The 21312-nt window shown below is 44.2% G+C and overlaps 2 protein-coding genes across 2 annotated transcripts in view; both read left to right on the top strand.

The window, feature by feature from the left end:
- Positions 1–5269, top strand: part of thop1 (thimet oligopeptidase 1) — a 44050-nt gene extending 38781 nt beyond the window's left edge. Inside the window, exons 11-14 of the mRNA XM_084309737.1 lie at positions 188–374; positions 1786–1914; positions 2267–2403; positions 4828–5269. Of these exons, the coding sequence (XP_084165863.1) occupies positions 188–374; positions 1786–1914; positions 2267–2403; positions 4828–4989 (615 nt within the window). The 3' untranslated portion in view covers positions 4990–5269. The remainder of the gene's footprint in view (positions 1–187; positions 375–1785; positions 1915–2266; positions 2404–4827) is intronic.
- Positions 5270–8174: 2905 nt separating this feature from the next.
- nwd1 (NACHT and WD repeat domain containing 1) overlaps positions 8175–21312 on the top strand; it is a gene marked incomplete at both ends in the record, with an annotated part of 72107 nt that continues 58969 nt past the window's right edge. The window contains 7 exons of the mRNA XM_084311509.1: positions 8175–8289; positions 10634–10719; positions 10841–10957; positions 12003–12357; positions 13052–14366; positions 14512–14715; positions 14942–15098. Coding sequence (XP_084167635.1) covers positions 8175–8289; positions 10634–10719; positions 10841–10957; positions 12003–12357; positions 13052–14366; positions 14512–14715; positions 14942–15098 — 2349 coding nt within the window. The remainder of the gene's footprint in view (positions 8290–10633; positions 10720–10840; positions 10958–12002; positions 12358–13051; positions 14367–14511; positions 14716–14941; positions 15099–21312) is intronic.

Here is a 21312-nt window from a genome sequence, read left to right as displayed (position 1 = left end):
AAAAAAAAACAGCATTTAAAAGTGAATTGTATCCTTTTAAAATGAAGAGTAATGCTTGGAAAAGTACTTGAAAGTCCTTGAATTTCATTTTGCAATGTCTGTGGGAACCCTGTGAACTGGACGTTGTGCCTCTGCGGTGACTCCCCCCTCCTCCTCCGTCCACATCACCTCCTCTCCCTTCTCACAGGCCGACTACGCCATGTTCAGCGGCACGCACGTGGAGCGGGACTTCGTGGAGGCGCCCTCCCAGATGCTGGAGAACTGGGTGTGGGAGCGGGAGCCCCTGCAGAGGATGTCCAAGCACTACAAGACCGGCGTCCCCATCCCGGACCAGCTTCTGGACAAACTCATCAAGTCTCGCCTCGCCAACACCGGTGGGTGACGTCACCGTGTGGAAGAACGGTTTGCACCGATTTATAATCCTAATGTAAACAACTGGGCAGCACGATGATAATAACGTTATTAACGTTATTTGTAGAGCACCTTTCATACAAGGATTGCAGCTCAAAGTGCTTCACGGCAGTAAAGAAGACATAGGTATAAAATGAGCACAAGATTGGCAGATCAAGAGCAATGCATAAAGTGCAGACATAAAATTAGGCATAAACTAGAAGCAGCGAAATAGCACGATACACATAAAATAGACGTATCAACCCAGTATTTTAGATGTTTACACAAATACGGTTGATAAGAAAATGGTATAAGCACAGCAGTAATTTAGATTTAGTTTAGTTCCGTCCGAGCCATATGTCTTTCTCATATACTCCGCCTTGTCCCCCGCTCTGAGGTACATTATAGAACAGTTAACACAACGATGGCACACTGGTCGGCACCACTGGTTCACAGCAGGCAGGTTGTGGGTTCTAACCCAGCAGGAGGCCTTTCTGTGTGGGTTCTCCTCTGGGTGACGCCAGTTTCCTCCCGCACCGTGAAATACATGCATCCTAGGTAACTCCTGCTTTCCCCCCTTGACCCAGGCACTGGCATTAGAACTGGAGTCGGTCCCTGTGGACGCTGCCCACTGCGCCCAGATAGCTAGCTTGGGTTAAATGCAGAGGAGACATTCATGTGTATGTAAATGTGCAAATAAAAGAGTTTTGTCTCATCGTCTTTAACTTCAAACCTATATCTGCCTCCCAACATTTTGAGTATTTCATACATACACCCAAGAGTTGTGAATTTAATTATTATTATTAATAATAATTTATATATCGCACCTTTCATACAAGAGTTGCAGCTCAAAGTGCTTCACAACGGTAAAAAAGACGGATATAAAATGAGCATAAAATAGACCAATCAAGATGAGGCGTAGAACATTAAATCACATAGTTTTTCATATTAGGATCTAAAATCTTAATAGGCCTCTTTGTTTACAGTTTGTCACTGATACACATAAAATCATGAAATTGGCAGATACACACAAAATAGACTGACTTCTGGGCTCTTCCTTGTTTTTTGTTATTTGTGAACTACCTTTATTCTTAGCTACTCATTCTTGGCCTATTTACTGGGCACTATCAGTTTGCCTTTTTCAATCCTCTTTTTTTTTGGCTACTTACCTTTCTGGTGTTTTAAGAATTTGACCCTTTGCACTTGTTATAAACCACTCACGATAAGCGTGTCTAAATGCCTACAATGTAAATAGAAAACCCCAACAGGCTAAACATCTTTCAAAGCACACGTTTGAATACAATTTGTCTTTTTGAGCTTATTTTCTTTTGAGTGTGACTGTGGAGGCCGGCAGTACGTCTAGTGGACAGGCCGACTAAAGCCTGTTCTCCGCAGGTCTGTTCAACCTGAGGCAGATCGTTCTGGCCAAAGTGGACCAGGCCCTGCACACCAAGAACGGTCTGGACCCGGCCGAGGAGTACGCCCGGCTCTGCCTCGACATCCTGGGAGTACCCGCTTCTCAAGGTCGGTTACGGACGTGTGCATATTTTTAAATACACTTTTTTTTTTTTTGCATGAAAAAAAAAGTTTTAAATATCTTTTAAAAAAGATAAAAATATTATTTAACGTTAGTTTGTGTGTCGTGGGCCAACTACAGCATCACAAAAACTACAGTGAGTGCACGTGACACACACATGAACTAACGTTAAATAAAAAAAATAAAATAAACAAAGTATAAAACATTTATTAAAATGTTTACGTGCAAAATTATCAATTAAAAAGAAAATCTATATTTATCAATAATTTTGTCCTGATTTATTGATTCTTCCAAATGGCATATGGTGTCTCAGCCTTAGTTTCCACTGTGTTCCTATAGGGACCAACATGCCCGCCACCTTCGGGCACCTGGCTGGAGGCTACGACGCCCAGTACTACGGTTACCTCTGGAGCGAGGTCTTCTCCATGGATATGTTCTACGCCCGCTTCAAGCAGGAGGGCATCATGAACCCCAAGGTTGGCAAACATCACTCACTGTGACACAATGACATCTTTGTTCCATTTAGGGCTGTCAGTTTATCGTGTTAATTAGATTAATTAATTACACTGCAAATTATCGCGTTGTGAAAATTAACTCAACTTATTTAAAAAAAAAATATATATATATATATATTTTTTTTTTTTAAATCTCATTCATTCCATAAGAACGTAGAATAAACATTTAAATTTTTTTTTTTAAATTGACCATTTGCATGTTCTTGGTATCTGATTCTAGGGACATATATGGATCTCAGGGAATGTATTCCCAGTGTCCGAAATACTGTCTGTTACTAGGCTTGAGTAAATTGTAATGAACCAAATGAGAATATCAATAAAGTTTTTTTATTATCTTTGACTGTAAATAACACCATGCTAAAATTGACCAGACCAGAAAAATCTAAGCAAATGAATAAATGGAAGATGATTAAACAGAAGGTTTTGTAGATACAGTACTGAATTCTGCCATCCGGACACATGCAATTTGAAATATGATTATAGAATATAGAATATCAGGCCTAAAATAGTTATGCGATTAAAATGCCATTAATTAGATTAATTAATTACAAATCCTGTAATTAATTACATAAATTTTTTTAATCGCCTGACAGCACTACTTTGTTCCATTTATAAATGTAGGAACATTTGTTACTGTTTTTTGCTTGGGATGACCGATGTTGTTTTTTTTCATCAAGTCTTGATGGCTTCAATGACAATGGTCATTATTATGTTAATATGTTCCTAATTGTGTGCTTGGTTCTACATGATGGTGTTTCATGATTATTCTACATGTTGGTGGTGTTTTATGATGCTAATAATTAGGGATGTCCCGATCGCCTTTTTTTGCTTCCGATCCGATCCCGAGCATGTGATTTTAAATATCTATCGATCCGATCGTTTCCGATCCGATCTTTCACATTAGTAATCAATTTTTGTCAGAAACTGGCAGAGTGAGACAAGCCCATCTGTTGCCTATAATAGTCCGGGGGCGCGAGCGCGGAGGCGTTTGTTATTACATTCACCCTGAGAAATGTGCTTCTGCTTCATATAAGAAATATTAAAAGTTTCAATATATGTTTGCACATTAGTATACATTCAGTGTTCGACTTACGTAATGGTCCATTCTGGTCTGAAACGCCGACGATAAACCTCAGTCACGTAACGTTATCCTCCAGGTGAAAATTTAGTCTGAAAACTTCGCCTCCAGCCTGCTGCTTCATGAGTTTTTCCTCCACGCGGAATCTCCTCCTTGCAAACATTGCAACTGGCTTGACTTTATATTTTAAAATGCTTAGTTCCAAACCTCTGACATTAAGTCTAGCTGCTCAAGTCAGTGGATATTAACCGTGTTTCGGGAGCGACGTGTTGTTGTTGTGGTCGCGTGTAGCGTGTAGCGTCTAAATTAAAGGGAATGTTTGTTGCAACGGTGAAAATTAAAGGGGAATGTGTTTGTTGTGGATAATTATTCTGCTCTGTGTGACAATAAATACATTAATGATGATATATTATATGTAATTTAAAACCAAAACTAAGGCCTCCGTATGAGTTTAAGACGTGGACATGGTCATGTTTGTTGAATAAATTTTTTCTTTTTTTGACTGCCGATTTTTATTATTATTTTTTCCCGATCCCCGATACTCTGAAAAGCACGTGATCGACGCCGATTCCGATCACGTGATCGGATCGGGACATCCCTACTAATAATACCCTTTAACCCTTTCACTGCCACACGACAGAAGGCTAACCCTTTACTATCACACAACCGACGGCGATGCTCCATCATTAGCTCTCTCTCTCTCTCTCTCTCTCTCTCTTGCTCTCACACACACACAAAGGGAGCCGCATGTGATTGGTGGAGGCGGGACCCTTACAAAAAACCGTTGTTGCTAATCATTGACACATGCTAGCCTGTAATAATCCCCCCCAGAAAAATCTACTTTGCATTTGATTTATTGCTATACAATAAACACAGTAATTGAAGCATAATGGAGATTTATTCACAACCATCCACAGAGAAAGTAGATCCATGGTCTGACAAAAAAAATTATAAAAAAATCGACTGCCATTTTTATTTTTTTTAAGTCTGTGATTTTTCTTTTGTTTCACAATGGGTCATGACAAACCAATTACATAATCCAACATATCTGTAACGAACTAACTTATTCCAGTTGACTATCTTTTTTGGAGGATTCGTTCAAAATATATTCATACTTCCATTTGTCTATCTATGGCGGACTCATTCAGAAAAAGTAATTTGGTTGTAGGAGGGATCTGGGGTCACGTGGAGTGTGTTATATGAAATAACAACGGCTAACTTGACTGTTTCAGCCAATCAGAATCAAGATATTCGCATGCCATTGTATATCCCCACTAACGATGTCACTCCCCCCCCCCTCCACCCAGGTGGGACTGGACTACAGGAACTGCATCCTGAAGCCCGGCGGGTCGCAGGACGCCTCCAAGATGCTGAAGAACTTCCTGGGGAGGGAGCCGAAGCAGGAAGCGTTCCTCCTGAGCAAAGGACTAACGGTGGAGTTGGAGGCCTCTACTCCGTGCCCCTGTTGACCGGGTCAACCTGAGCGCGAACAACGACCCCCCCAACGACCCACCACACACTTGGCTCCACACTTGGAAACGCAGGACTGACATTTTCTAGAAAAGGAAAAACTCACGATGGGAAAAAAATAATCATCAATAAAGAAAATAATTTCAAGTTGACTCCTAACTTTCAACTTGTATATGATGCGTTTTTTTCCCCCCAACCCCACTTTGCCCCACTTGATGTGTTTACTTTTTACGAGTTTGGAAAATGTTGCAAAATGCATTATAAAGTATTGAATCTTGACGTTTTTGTCAGCATTTGTTGCTTCAAAGTATTCAAAATATTGCCTAAAGGTAATGGCAGCATGTTTACATCTCGGGCAGAACTGAACATGCAACTTTCAGAGCAGTTCTTCATACTATGATACAAGTGCAACACACCTTTTAACCCTTTCACTACCACACTACACAGGGTTAACCCTTTCACTACCACACCGCAGAAGGTTAACCTTTCACTACCACACTACAGAAGGTTAACCTTTCACTACCACACCGCAGAAGGTTAACCTTTCACTACCACACTACAGAAGGTTAACCTTTCACTACCACACTACAGAAGGTTAACCTTTCACTACCACACCGCAGAAGGTTAACCTTTCACTACCAAACTACAGAAGGTTAACCTTTCACTACCACACTACAGAAGGTTAACCTTTCATTACCACACTACAGAAGGTTAACCTTTCACTACCACACTACAGAAGGTTAACCTTTCATTACCACACTACAGAAGGTTAACCTTTCACTACCACACTACAGAAGATTAACCCTTTCACTACCACACTACAGATGGTTAACCTTTCACTACCCCACTACAGAAGGTTAACCCTTTCACTACCCAATACAGAAGGTTAACCCTTTCACTACCACACTACAGAAGGTTAACCTTTCACTACCACACTACAGAAGGTTAACCCTTTCACTACCGCACTACAGAAGGTTCACCCTTTCACTACCACACTACAGAAGGTTCACCCTTTCACTACCACACTACAGAAGGTTAACCCTTTCACTACCACACTACAGACGGTTAACCTTTCACTACCACACTACAGATTAACCCGTTCACTACCACACTACAGATGGTTAACCCTTTCACTACCACACTACAGATGGTTAACCCTTTCACTACCACACTACAGAAGGTTAACCTTTCACTACCACACTACAGATGGTTAACCCTTTCACTACCACACTACAGAAGGTTAACCTTTCACTACCACACTACAGAAGGTTAACCTTTCACTACCACACTACAGATTAACCCTTTCACTACCACACTACAGATGGTTAACCCTTTCACTACCACAATGCAGATGGTTAACCCTTTCACTACCACACTACAGATGGTTAACCCTTTCACTACCACACTACAGATGGTTAACCCTTTCACTACCACACTACAGAAGGTTAACCTTTCACTACCACACTACAGAAGGTTAACCTTTCACTACCACACTACAGAAGGTTAACCTTTCACTACCACACTACAGACGGTTAACCCTTTCACTACCACACTACAGATGGTTAACCCTTTCACTACCATACTACAGAAGGTTAACCTTTCACTACCACACTACATATGGTTAACCCTTTCACTACCACACTACAGAAGGTTAACCATTTCACTACCACACTACAGAAGGTTAACCTTTCACTACCACACTACAGACTGTTAACCCTTTCACTACCACACTACAGATGGTTAACCCTTTCACTACCACACTACAGATGGTTAACCCTTTCACTACCACACTACAGAAGGTTAACCTTTCACTACCACACTACAGATAGTTAACCCTTTCACTACCACACTACAGAAGGTTAACCTTTCACTACCACACTACAGATGGTTAACCCTTTCACTACCACACCACAGACTGTTACTAATTAGAGTTATAATACATGATACACGAGGGCGTTGTGTTCTCTCAACCAGCAGGTGAATCACATGATGACGAAACGGGTTCCCCTGAGACAGAGCTGTGTGATGGCAGGCCTGGGTCACAACAAGCTCAGGGCTGGTGCTGGTGAACACACAAGTCACCTTGAGGGTAAAGGGGCACTACGCCCAATTAACCATAACTACATGTTATTCCTTTGGTCTAAGATGGTACAAGGATATTAGTGAAAATGAGCAACTCTTCCTAAGAGTGCTAAAAGTCAAACTTGTTGTGATATCATAAAGTATACGGTCTGAAGCTGCTCCATAGACAATGGATTGGGAACGATTTTGTAGCCGACACTGAGACACCCAGGGGAATGTTCAGAGTTCATACGTACATTTTCTGTTTCAGAGCGGACACCACTACTATAGAATAAAGCTTGTTTGAATATAAAAATAAATCAAAAACATTCTGTTGGTTCACAGAATCAGTCTCCCATTCATTGTCAACTGATCAGCTCCAGACTTTATACTTGATACCATCACAAGTTTGATTCTTACTTCTCTGGTTTATGGCTTTGGGAGAGAGTTAAATCAGTATTTGGGAACATGAACTACTTACTGTCTTAGGCCATGGAAATAAATATAATTGATATAAATTAAATAAAAGATTTCCCCTTTAAGGAGGTGTAATGTCTCTAGCTACAGTAACTTGAGGTCTATTCCAACAGTTTCTGCTTGTATGATGCACGTGTCTTGATCCTCTGTGTCTGGATGGTTGCTTGCAACTATAACAAAGTGTGACTTAATGTTTATATTATGCTTACTATCAACATTTCCTACAGTCCCTATTGATGCCCATAACCTTCTAAAGCAACTTTACAAAAGCTACTTTACTTTATGATCTCATGTTCTTCTTTTCAGCCTACTATCCCCTCGACTTTAATGTCATTAATAGTGAGTCACATCTGCGTAGCATGGCGGCAACAACAGCCCAGGCCTTGCCCCCTGTCCTGTGGGGCTCCGCTCTCCCTGGATGCCGCCCGGTAAACAGACCCAGAGGTTGTCCTGGAGGAGGTTCTCTGAGGAACACACGAGCGCAGGAGGAGAACAGACACGCAACTGAGACACTTCGGAGGAGAGCTGTGAAACGAACGAGGCGGACGAGGATTCAGGATCATATCTACTCGCTGAACAACATTGGTTTGGGATCAACTCTCGGAAACGGACGAGCTATAGAGCTTTAGGCATTGCATGCTGGGGGATGGAAGGTCCCGGAGGAGCGCTGGCCCTGGAGGTTCTGAGAGGTCAGTCCACTGGACCCGTGGAAAGACGCTCCAACAACATGGTCCGAGTCTTCATCAGCTCCACCTTCACAGGTTTGTGGATCCATCGCTGCTAGAACCGGGGTGGCTGCTTCTGTATCATCTGGGCGCACGTTTTGAATGAGGAACATGGGGACCTGTTTGAAAGGTGAATGTTTTTCTGCCGGATATGCAATCAAATTGCAGCTGAATTAGCTGCATGGCTGAGGGTTGGGGGGCGGGGGGGGGGGGGCAGTGGCTCAGGAGGTAGAGCGGTCGTCTGGTGATCGGAAGGTTCCCGGTTAGATTCCCACTCCTCCCGGGAGTGTCCTTGAGCAAGATAACCCCCAATTTCTCCCGATGAGCAGGTTGGCACCTTGCTGCCATGGTCGCCTCCACCGTCGATGTGTGAGTGAATGGGTGAATGTGAGGAACAAAACTATAAAGCGCTTTGGATAAAAGAGATATATAAATGCACCATTTACGTTACACAAGTAAGCAATTTAAAACCAGTTACATATTTATTGATTGATTTGATTTTCTAAACGTGGCATGATACTTCATGTACTATTGCAGGAGTTGAAGCACCCTACCGATTCATTGGTCCATATTCACAAAACCTGACCATAGTACTGATCTAGAGTCAGTTAGTTTGAATAGGGCTGGGCGATATGGCAAAAAAAAAATCTCTGATTTAAAAAAAAGAAAATCCGATTTCTGATTTTAATCGATTTTTTTCTCTTGAAAACTAGAAACGCCAAGGAAATCATTCAAATAACCTTTGTTTTTATTTGACACAAATTAATTATCAAACCAAGATGAATTTCCCTTTTGGGATTGAAGTGCAAACCTAACTTTCACCAATCTTCACTTAAAAAAAAATATATATAAAAGGTTACTCTTGATCAAACAAAGATGAATGTCCCTATGTGAGGGCTGTGTGTGTGGGTGTGTGGGTCATGAGCAGATAACAGGGATTCTTAAAGTTATCCGTGAAACGGACAACCACTAGACTGCTTACACAGATATTTTAGGAGAGGGGAAAAATTAAACAACTGAAAACAACATTTACAGGTGGAAATCTCAAAGTGAGTAATTAAGAAAATAAATCAAGTCCCAAAAAACAGGACTACTCTCAATAAAGAGGTATAGTATAAAAGTAAATAAGCCAAAAGGACACCTCCTAATAAAGGAGTTTATATTGGAAAAAGTAAAACAATAAACCTCCACTAAGGGAGTTTATGTGTAGAATCACATGAGTAGCCTAAAATAAGAATGACTACCATAAGGCTCAATTCTGAATCAGAGATCAGACTACATTTCAATACAATGAGCGTGACCAAAAGGACAGCCAACACTAGGAAATGAAAAAGCAGTTGACACTGCGATCTCCAAACTTAAATAGACTCCACCTGGCCATAGGCACAGCTGCACTGCATCAGGTGCAATCAAGCCCACACACCTGCCGACCCATGAGGCAATTAACCACAGGGAACAGGGATTGACAGCTATCCCTCACAGAGAGGTGAAATAAAGCAAAGATTGACAGCTATCCCTCACAGAGAGGTGAAATAAAGCAAAAATAGAAAGGTGAAATAAGGCAAAAACCATGACACTATTGGGATTAATAGTGCAATAACTTGCTTTTTCACCAAACTTCACTTAAAACAAATAAAAGGTGCCTCTTGATTATCAAACAAGAATGAATTTCCCTATTGGGATTAATTAAGTGCAAATCTAACTTTCACCAAACATCCCTTTTTTTAAAATAAAAGGTGACTCTTGGGGGTGGGGATTAATATATCGATTTAAAATTTTCAAAATCGTCCTAAATCATTAATTCGAATTAATCGATAAAATCGATTAAACGCCCAGCCCTAAATAAAGGTCATGGAGACAAGTGTCCCTGGTCACTGAACCCAGACTCTGGAAGGTTTTGTGAATGGGTTCCTAATATAGGTCTTCAGTTATATATATACCGTACTTTTCGGACTATAAGCCGCGGCTTTTTCCCAGATTTTTCGACCCTGCGGCTTATATAACGGTGCGGCTTATATGTGACTCGACGTGACCAAACCCGAAAATGTAAAAATCTAAATATTGCTTTTTTGACTGCATTGAAATGTTATTTATCTGTTCCCTTATTTGCTAAACTTAATACAACTTGTAAATTAGTTAATTCTTGTTATTTGTCCGACAGTATTGTGTCCCAATGCTAATTACATATGGTAATTAAACATTAAAACACCTGCGGCTTATAGTCCAGTGCGGCTTATATATGTACACATCATTCAATTTAGCTGCTGCGGCTTATAGTCAGGTGCGGCTTATAGTGCGAAAAGTACGGTATATCTCTTTTGATTTATACACGAGGCTGTAATTTATAGTACATTTTGTTTTGGTCATGACTGCTTTGTAGATATGAGCAGTGAGAGGAAAGCATTGCTGGATAAAGCGTACCCAGAAATCCACACCTTTTGTCGAAATCTGGGATTGGTCTTTGAGGTAAGATCCTGAAAGATGTCATATTTGGGTATTTTCCTCACAAATCTTAAATGATTTTGAAAGTGTAGTGGATGAATACATTCGTTAATAATTGACAAGTTGGAATGTTCTTTCCCTTTAGGTTGTGGATCTGAGATGGGGCATTCGGAATACAATCTCTGCGGACCACATGGCCCCAGAGTTGTATCTCAAGGAACTTGAAACATGTAAGAAGTTGTCAGTGGGTCCAGCTTTCATTGTGAGTGTTTATTCCATTTGAATGAAAAGTTCATGCAGACATAGGATGAGATCATTATTCTAAATCTCTGTTTAGAATGAAGTTAACCCTTTCACTGTGACAATACAGAAGGTTAGCCCTTTACTTAGAGTAGACGACAGAGTACAGCAACTTGCAATGGGCCTGGTCTACAAGATACACTACATGACCAAGGTACCCATGTACATGTCAAAATACGTCCCAAAGGTCAGTGAATACCACGATCACAACACCAGAGGGAGCTCCACAAATCATGTTAAACCCAGATTCGGCTCAAACAAGGGACTAAACACATTTCGCAATTATGCCACATCAATGTGGAACGCCCTACCCAAAGCTGTAAAGGAATGTGAATCACTACCCACTTTCAAAACCACTCTCAAAAAACACCTACGGGAGACTGCAATTCGAAACTGGCCCCTGTAAATGTCCTAACCCAACCCCCTCCAATGTACAGTAAATTACCAAGTATGGTCTTGTCAATATTCCAATGTACAGTTTTGCTTGTACAATTGTACAGTGTCCCCCACCCACCCCTCCTACCCAACCCCCCCCCACCCCCCCCCCCTCCTACCCAACCTCCTCCAATGTACAGTTTCTACGTCAAATGTATATACTCTTTTTTCTGGACTCTTCGTATCACAAACAGTACTGTATTTGCAAATCTGGTATGTCATAAATGTATAGATGTAGCAGTACTGTCTATCTGTATGTCATGTATGTCATATATGTTACGATGAATTGAAAATGGGGGACCCTGATGTAAACAAGACGAAAGTCTTTCTCTGGTCTGCATTCTGCAATCTGTTAATAAAGTTTTCAATCAATCAATCAATCACTATCACAACCGACGGCGATGCTCCATCATTAGCATCATTAGCTCCGGGGTTGATGCTAATGATGGAGCATCGCTGTCGGTTGTGTGATAGTAAAGGGTTAACCTTCTGTCGTGTGGCAGTGAAAGGGTTAAGGACGGCAGTACAGTATACAGTAAACAATCCAGTTCTGTTCCCCTGTGTGACTCTAGGCCCTACTGGGGAACCGCTATGGCCATCGTCCCGTTCCCCGTGTCATCCCGGAAAAGCAGTTTGAAGTCCTTTCATACAAGCTGTCAGAGAACTCAGAGGGCCTAGCGCTGCTCGCCCAGTGGTTCGTGAAAGATAACAATGCTGTCCCGCCCACGTATGTCCTTCAGCCAATCACGACTCATTTCCCCCACTACCGTGACCTCAGGCCTGAGAGTGGGCCACAGCACGACCAGGATGTCCTCTCCTGGCGCTTCACGGAGACCCGGCTGTTGAAGCTCCTACGTACAGCCGCCACACAGGCCGAGGCAGACGGCGATGTCACAGAGGAGCAGAAACAACTCTTCTACAAATCTGGTTAGATCTTTTTTTTTTTTTAACAAATGTTTTTTATTTTCCCCTTTTTTTTACATAAAACCAGACACACAATACATAAACAGTAGGAATCCACAATAAATCACAGGACTATGATTGACACAATAATAACAATAATGACAGTCCAGTACTTAAATCAAAATAAATGTAGATTAAAAAATTACCCATAATAAATACAATACAATACCTATGCTCTTGCTCGCTTCCCCCCCCCCCCCCCCCCCCCCCCCCCCCCTCAGGACCCCCCCTTGGACAATCCATCCATTATTCCGTTTAACACCAGGAATTACAAATTCATATGCTAACCTTTATCTTCTCCACCACCTCTAACCAGATTGCTATGCTGGCTTCATTGACACCTAAAATTCTTGCGGTAGATATCTCTAGATAAATCACATCGAGATAGGTAAGAACCCATACCTTCCGGCACATTTTATCTGGTTGAATCCAGCGTGATGCTATCAGCTTTTTAGCAGCCGTAAGACCGGACAAAATTAATCTGGTTAGATCCTGTTAACATCCTTCACCTTGGAAGCTTAGAAATATGACGACAAACTATCAAATTAGAGAGCCCACGTAGAGGTTTAGTTGTATAACTAACACAGTTCCTTATTTGTATTGATTAAATGTCTGTTCTGTTCATGACAACGACAATGTGTCTCCCTCATCCACACAGTCACAGAGCGTGAGATCGAGGAGGGCTTGGGGAAGCAGGACCGTGAACTCTCAGCCCTCCTCTTTGTACGAGAGATCCCGCGCCAGAGGGTGAGGGATGGGCCCAAGCGACTGGCGAGGTACCTGGACGTGACCGCCGATGGCCTGTTGGACGCAGAAGCCCAGGAACTTCTCACGGGTCTCAAGTCGCGCCTCTATACCACCTCCCAAAAGATCCTCAACTTGCATTGCGTGGAACTGAGCAAGGGTAGCATCGACCCCAAACGCAAAGAGCATGCCCAGTACCTCGAGAGCCTCTGTGAGCAGTTTGTTTCCCAGATGAAGGCCAGAATAACCCGGTTGTTCGAGTCACCGGTAGGGGGCGGGCAGAGGAGGAGATGGGGAGAGATCGAGGAAGAGCGGGAGGACCAGTGGCGCTCGGTGGTGGAGGAAGTGAGTCATCAGGCTGCTCTAAGTGCTGATGAGTGTAGAGGGCTTCGGGGGAGGGAAAGCCTCTTGGGAAAGTTGTGCCTGGCCATGTGGGAGTCTACCAATGTCCACCACAGTCCACTGGTGATCCATGGGGGGGCTGGCATGGGCAAAACAGCTCTGCTTTGTAAGCTGGCGCAAGAGATGCGTAATGTCCTGGAGCCCCGGGCGGTTGTGGTGATCAGGTTACTCTCCGCCTTTCACCCACTGAATCCTGACGTAGACCACGTTCTCCGCAGCGTCTCCTTCCAGATCTGTTTGGCTTGTGATTTGACGCCACCTGCGCCACTGGTTGCCAACACACATTTGGAGCTGGTGAGGTTCTTCCAGCAGCTTCTAACCGAGGTCTCCCGGCTAGGAGTCAATCTGCTCATCGTCCTCGATTCCCTGGATCAACTCTCCGAGTGCCACCATGCACACCAACTCCACTGGTTACCCAAAGACCTGCCACCAAATGTCCACTTGGTGGTTTCTGCACGTACCGACACTCAAATATTTACCAACTTGCGGCTGCAGGTGGAGGCAGAGGTCGGGAACGTCTTCGAGGTGGAGCGCTTGTCGCGGGATGAAGGGAAGGAGATCGTGCACTCCTACATGCAAGCTTCGGAGCGAACCTTGACCTCGGAACAGAGTGAAGCCGTATTGAGGAACTTTGAGCACAGCGGCAGCCCTCTACACCTGAAGCTTGTTCTCGCTACGGCCAAACGATGGGCCTCCTATGTCCCGCTGAACGAGCTGCGTCTGGGGAGTTGCCCGCAGGACATGATGTCACTGTTCTTCCTGTCTCTGGAGGAGAAGCATGGAAAGAAACTGGTGGCCGCCGCCTTGGGCTACATCACTTTGGCGAGGTGAGGTGATGATGGTCCAAACAAACACACAGATACACACAAGCACACCAACCCACACTCATTAAGAATACCATAAGTGTGAGTAATCCAAGTAGCATTTATGTGAACTTTAGATTGTTTTGACCTGTATTTGTTACTTCTCCAGGGAAGGCCTGTTAGAGGCAGAGCTGCGTGATGTTCTGTCCCTTGATGATGATTCAATCGCTGAGGTCTACAAGTACTCTCTGCCACCCACCCCCTCAGCCATCCGGATGCCTCCTCTCCTCTGGGCTCAGCTCAAGCATGACCTGGGAGAACACCTAGTGGAACGTTGCGTCAATGGGGTCGTGCTGCTTGGCTTCCGGTGCAGGTAAAGATCTGTGTCACCTTTTTGCGGTAAAGTCAACTGGTGCCGATATGGCGAGACATTTAGGGAATGGATGATTACCTATCTGAACATACTGTCACTTAACACGTTTTTTTTGTAAGAAAAGGAAAATGCAGTTATTTCTTATTAGTGCATTTTGATATAAAAATGCTCTTCCCACGCTCACACCGCTTGTGTATGTGGCCGTGCACACTTGCACTGTATGTAGACAGTTGACTGAAGCGGTCCGAGCGAGGTACCTAACCGGGGAGCAGTGTGGTCAGAAGCACAGAGTCCTGGCTGAGTACTTCCTGGGTCGCTGGGGCCGAGGCAAACTCAAACCTATCTGCCTTCCATCACTGTCCTTACTCCTCTCCGACAGAAAGGTATTATCCTGTCGCTGTCTCAACACAATTCATATGATGATGACTGAAATGTATATTCAATATATTTTAATATATTGTATGTATAAAATGTTTATGGTTTGAGACATTGCAGTGAAAAAAATAAAACAATAACACTCATCCTGGGCCTAATAGATTTGAGATTGTACACTTAAGCTAAAAATGTACAGACTGCACTAGAGGTGTAAATATTTGACCCCACAACGATTCAATTATATTACGATTCTTCAGGCAATGATTCAATGCATCATGAAATCTCTTCATTTGACCACGATTCGATTCGATGCGATTCGATTAATTTTCTATCAGAGTTCAGAGTTCAGAGTTTTTATTTGCCACATGGAATCAGAGTTTCTTCATTACACAATCATAAATATCATTCCATGGACAAAAGGAGCAGGAAGAAGAATAAATCTTATAGTTACCTGACCCTTATTCCTAAACTAAACAAGTATTTACTTAATGGTCGGCGTACAACCTAATTTACACAAATAATAATTTATACTATTATACAAGAAACACACAATCCACAGTTAAACAAGAAAAAATTAAATAATAATAATAATAAAGAATAAAGAATAAAAGAAAGAGAAAAAAAAAGAAAAGATCTCACTTGATTTTCATACTGACTAATATATATATTTTTTTTAATTGATAAACACTATTACATCCCTTAAGCTCGCTATGGAGAGAATTCCACAACTGTACACCAATAACTGAACGACACATCTGTTTAAGTGTGGTACGTGCAAACTGATGTTTAAAATTGTATTTTCTCCTACTAAACTCACTTTCTAAATGAAAAAGATTTTGTAGTTTTTCTGGCAGTGTATTATTTCTTGCCCTAAACATAATTAACATTGTTTGAAACTTAACCATGTCTTCAAGTTTAATTATTCTAGATTTAATAAATAATGTGTTTGTGTGTTCTCGATAACTCACTTTATGTGTGATTCTTACAGCCCTCTTCTGTAGTATATATAATGGTTTTATATTGGTCCCATAAGTATTCCCCCATACTTCAACACAATAACTTATATAAGGTGAGATGAGTGAACAGTAGAGTGTTCTCATTGCCTCATACTCTAACACAGGGGTCAGGAACCTTTTTGACTGGGAGAGCCATAAAAGCCAAATATTTCTAAATATATTTCATTGAGAGCCATATAGTATTTTTAACATATAATAAATTAAATATGTCTTACTTTTAATGCGACTTCTGGTGCTGCATGGTTTTGCTGATGGCCTTGTAATCTGGTTCATACGTGGTGAGATTGAGCTTCATGCAGGCATTGAGGCTTCCATCAGTTAAACGTGAGCGTAGGTTGGTCTTAATGTTCCTCATATGCGAGAATGACTGCCCACATGCATATGTAGAGCCAAACATGGTCAATACGGCAATACTCACACTGCATTGTGTGGTATGTCACAGGAAGCTCGTTCCAAGTTTTAAGAATCAGCTGGTCTTCAGGTTGAAGATTTTTAATTTCTGTCCACTTGTGTTCCCTCGCCAGCTCTGCTCGCTATATCTTCAGCTACAGATACTATTAGCTGTATCTTCAAAACTAATTCTGTTTACTTTAAAATGACACAGTATTATTAAGAAATATCACAAGTATTAAAAAAAAAAAAAAAAAAGTTTTTTTTTTTTTTTTTACTCAAAAAATTCTGGGAGCCATATGCTGTCACCAGAAGAGCCATATATGGCTCGCGAGCCATAGGTTCCCGACCCCTGCTCTAACACATCCTTTACTTTATCAGTTAATTCCCCCCAAAAAGTTTAATACACAAATGTGGCTGGGGGAACTGATTCACTCAGCATGAATGGACTATAGGTCAATAAAAAATCGACCTATAAATAATATATATATTTTAAATAAAATAATTATAATCGATTCTAACATTTTAAAATCGATACAGTTGAATCGTCACTGTTGTGAAGGGCCAGATTAAAACTGAGAATCTACCTTTATTGTTTGATATACTTTGTATATTATTTATATATACACGGAATATCCCTTTACCTGCGTTCAAACCAGAGTAATATTCGCTCTCCTTATTGGACAGCGCCCATAGGCGCCACCTCGCAAGCCCCCAACGCCAGGTTCAAAGACAATTTCAGGCATGTCAGAACATGCCCGGAGACAGCGTATTGATACCAGACAAGGACTGCGGTTTGGGACTAGATAATCACTTAAGTATATATACAGCGCAAGGTGCGCACAGCAGTAGTTCAGTTCAGTAGATCACCTGCTTGTCCATCTATACAAGCCAACGTAGTTCATCGTGGTGAAGTGAGCAACTCGTGTGTTGAGAACATGTGCGAATAGAATAGTAAAGTGTCAGAGTTTAATGCAGTAACGTCAAGTTCGACCTAATCTAAAGTGAAGTAAATAGTCGTTCATTTATTGTATATCATGCGGCCACAGTTTGTTCGTGTGTAGCATTACCCAGCGGTTCGTCGTGTTTTAGCTAGTGTACCTTAGCCAGGGTGTGTGGCCTAAATACGTGCCCACACCCGAGGAGGCCTAGTCAGAGAACCGTTGGACAGGTGCACAGGAGAACCAACGTCGGCGATTGCAGAACCATTACCGGTTGGATTATATTGATTTGGAACGTGTTACCCGGAGAAGAGCCTCGTTGATTTCCACTATCGTTTGGGATTCAACCTCGTGAGGATTACAACTCGGGCCGGCCTCATGGACAGAGGCTGGCTAGCTGTCATCAGTGCTATCGAGCATTTGGATTACAACTATTGCTTTGCTGCTGATCGTGGGATTTACAAGGACCGACTCCTGTACGTGGAGTCTCTTTATTCTTCATTGAATCAGACTGAGTATCCGAACATTCCTCTACCCTCCAGGCCTTACACCCCCGGAGGGAACCCATTGTCTCCAGGCGGTATCAGCGTTGCCTTATATAGTTGCTATTATACGACAGGTGGTGTCAACTTAGACCCATCGTAGGATTCCTGCTATTCTTAGTGACTCATGCTATTGACTGACTTTACGCATATTCTTCGCCATACAAGCGCGACCCTAATTCTCATTCTGTAACCTAATGTTGCATAATAATAAAATACCCTCAAATACTATTTCTTTGTCAATGCCGTGTTCTTGTGAGTGTTCACCATCTATATTTGATGTACTGTCTGGCCAGTAATTAAAGTACATAACTAGCAGTGGTTTAATCTATCACAATCTTTAATACAGTCAGGGTTTTGTAACCCCTCAGTTACAATTGGTCCTTCGAGCCGGAGGGTATCAGTGTAATATTTAATATAATATTAATATTGACATGGCCAGCGGTGAACACTCTCCAAGCGGCTCCCCTAAGCTAGAACGCCCGCAGCGCAAACGTCAGCTACCTCCATATCTGGAGGACTTCGCTTTCGTTCTACCCCCTAGCTTATCTAAACAGACGTTAAATACGGATAAATCGGATAGTTTAAGCATGTCCAATCCTATCGACTTGGCGACCCTGCCAGTAGAGACCCCAGTGGGTTCAAACGAAACTGACTTAGCTCACGGGGGGGACCAAGTGGGACATGACGTGACTATACCTCCAGACAACGTCACCGGGATAGACCCCGGAGCGCTCCAGGATAAAGAAAGCGCTCCAGGGATAGAACCCGACACACAACCAAGAGAAGAGTACCGCGCTCAGGAGATAGACCTCGGAGCGCGCCAGGAGAACAGATCTCCAACAAGCCCTGTCAGCACCCGATCACCTCCGTCAGTGTCATCCCCCAGCGAGGCGGACCAGAGACTGGCGCAAGCCTTGATCGCCACGCTGACAGCCTCAACCGAAAGAGACCGACTCCAGGGTGAGCGCGACCGGCTTCAAGCAAAGACGCTTAGTGAGCGCGAACACTCTGCCACGGAACGAGAGCGCCTCCACGCGCAACTCCAAGCGCAAGCCCTTAGTGAGCGCGAACACTCTGCTACGGAACGAGAGCGCCTCCGGGCGCAACAATTAAGGGAGCGCGAACACTCTGCCGTGGAACGAGAGCGCCTCCAGGCTCAACAAATGAGCGAGCGCGAACAACGAGAGCGCCTCCAGGCGCAACAATTAAGCGAGCGCGAACACTCTGCAGCGGAACGAGAGCGCCTCCACGCGCAACTCCAAGCGCAAGCCCTTAGTGAGCGCGAACACTCTGCAACGGAACGAGAGCGCCTCCAGGCGCAACAACGGAGTGAGGACGACCGCATCAGACTGGAGGAGAGGCGCCTTCAGACGGAAGAGAACATCGAACGAGACCGCGCCAATGCACAGCGCGAAGCAGAGCGCGACGCCGCCAATGCGCAGCGCGAAGCAGAGCGCGACCGGCTGCAGGCGCAGATGATAGAACAATTGATCGCCAGGGCGACACCCCCTCTCTCCGCACGGAGCTCCCGGAGATCATCACGACAAGGGTCTAGGGCACCTTCCCCTACCCGACAAAGCTACCCGGGACCCGGCCAACAGGAGGAACCTGTCTACGTCTCCGAGCCCCCTCCCCGACCGGTCCATACGAGACCCAGCCAACGGGAAGAACCGGCCTACGTCGCCGAGAGACTAGAAGACTCCAGGACCTAGAAGAGGAAGAGGAGGAATATCAAGCCCACCAGCACGAACATACTTTGGACCAGGAGGCCCAGTACAGCCCCGACTTCAGCCCCGAGTCACTGCACTACAAACCCCCTACCCAACTCAAGGGTGAGTTTGACGTACAGTCAGCACCGAGGAACAGCACCTGGGGACCCGGCCTCTGGTACCCACCAAGTACTAACCCACGACCACACGTATGGGGAGAATCGCCCAGGAGGCCTCTTCCCCTACGCTCACCAATGTACCAGCCATCCATGGCATCGTACCTTGGCACACCGACGTTCCCAGACTTTACGCGCGAGGACAGAGCACAGTACACGGAATTACGCATGTGTTTGGAGACTATGATGTCCGACGTCCACGACGAGTCGTACAAATATGCCATCCTCCTCAAGCATCTCAAGGTGCCCAGAGCGCATAACATAGCGCTGGCATATTCCAACTCAAGCACCCCATACTCCGCGGCTCTGGTGGCCCTCGACCAGCGTTATGGACGCATATGGGATTACGTGATCCAAGAAATACGGGATATCGACCGCCTCCCCCCAGCCAAAGACAATAGAGCACTGGATGACCTCTCTATCAAGGTACAATCCCTCATGGGGATGCTGGGGTCCCAAAAGGAGAAGGGGAGATATGAACTGTATGCAAATTCTAATGTGGAGCGAATACTGGAGAAGCTCCCTCCAGCCCGCCAAGAGCGTTTTCGGCGGCAGAGAGACCACCGTGACCCCAACGGCCCAGAGCCATCCCTCCTAGACCTGGCTGCTTTCCTCGCAAGGGAAGTTAGCAGTCTACGACTGGACACATTCGTGTGGAGTGGCTCTAGCCCAAGAGATGGACCTCGGAGGTCCAACGATAACCACCAGTTATGCACCAGGCCGAGTCAGTGCCGCAGCACAAGAACCACAGCACCCCCCACGCGAAGGGGAAGTGGAAGATTGTATGCCAGTACTGTGAAAATGAACATTGGCTGTCTCAATGTGACACCTTCAAGAAGCTGACCGCTGACGAGGTGAGTCAGTGGATCAAAGCCAACCGCCGCTGCTTCCGCTGCGCGCGCAGCCATATGGCAGCTGAGTGCCGCCTAAAGAAAAGATGCAGCAAGTGCGACGGCGCCCACTTGGAGGTCCTACACGACAGCAACAAGAAGAAACCCGTACCCCCAAGCAGCTCGAGAGTGAACGTCATGTACATAGACCCTGCGAAGAGCGGGAGCTCCCGAGTGCTCTTGAAGGTGGTCCGAGTACTCTTAAGCTACGAGGACAAGGTCATGGACACTTACGCCGTCCTAGATGATGGGTCAGAAAAGACTCTCCTCCTCGCATCCGCCGCAGCCCGGCTGGGTCTGCGGGGGAACGAAGAAACAATGACAATCCGTACCATTAGAAGAGACCTGAAGACCATAAAGGGTGAAAATGTCTCCTTCACGATAGCAGCGGTCAAGCAGCCCGAGAAGCAGTATAGCATCACTAACGCCTTCACCAGCCACGACATAGGCCTGTCACGGTACACCTACCCCATCACAAAGCTGACGGAGAAATACGTGCACCTACGTCAACTACCTATACCGCTCATCGACGACGCCACCCCGACCCTGCTCATA

Source organism: Notolepis coatsorum, assembly GCF_963971535.1.
Source record: "Notolepis coatsorum genome assembly, chromosome: 3".
Classification (NCBI taxonomy): Eukaryota; Metazoa; Chordata; class Actinopteri; order Aulopiformes; family Paralepididae; genus Notolepis; species Notolepis coatsorum.
The sequence above is the reverse complement of the archived record's forward strand: the minus strand, read 5'-3'. Positions and strand labels throughout refer to the sequence as shown.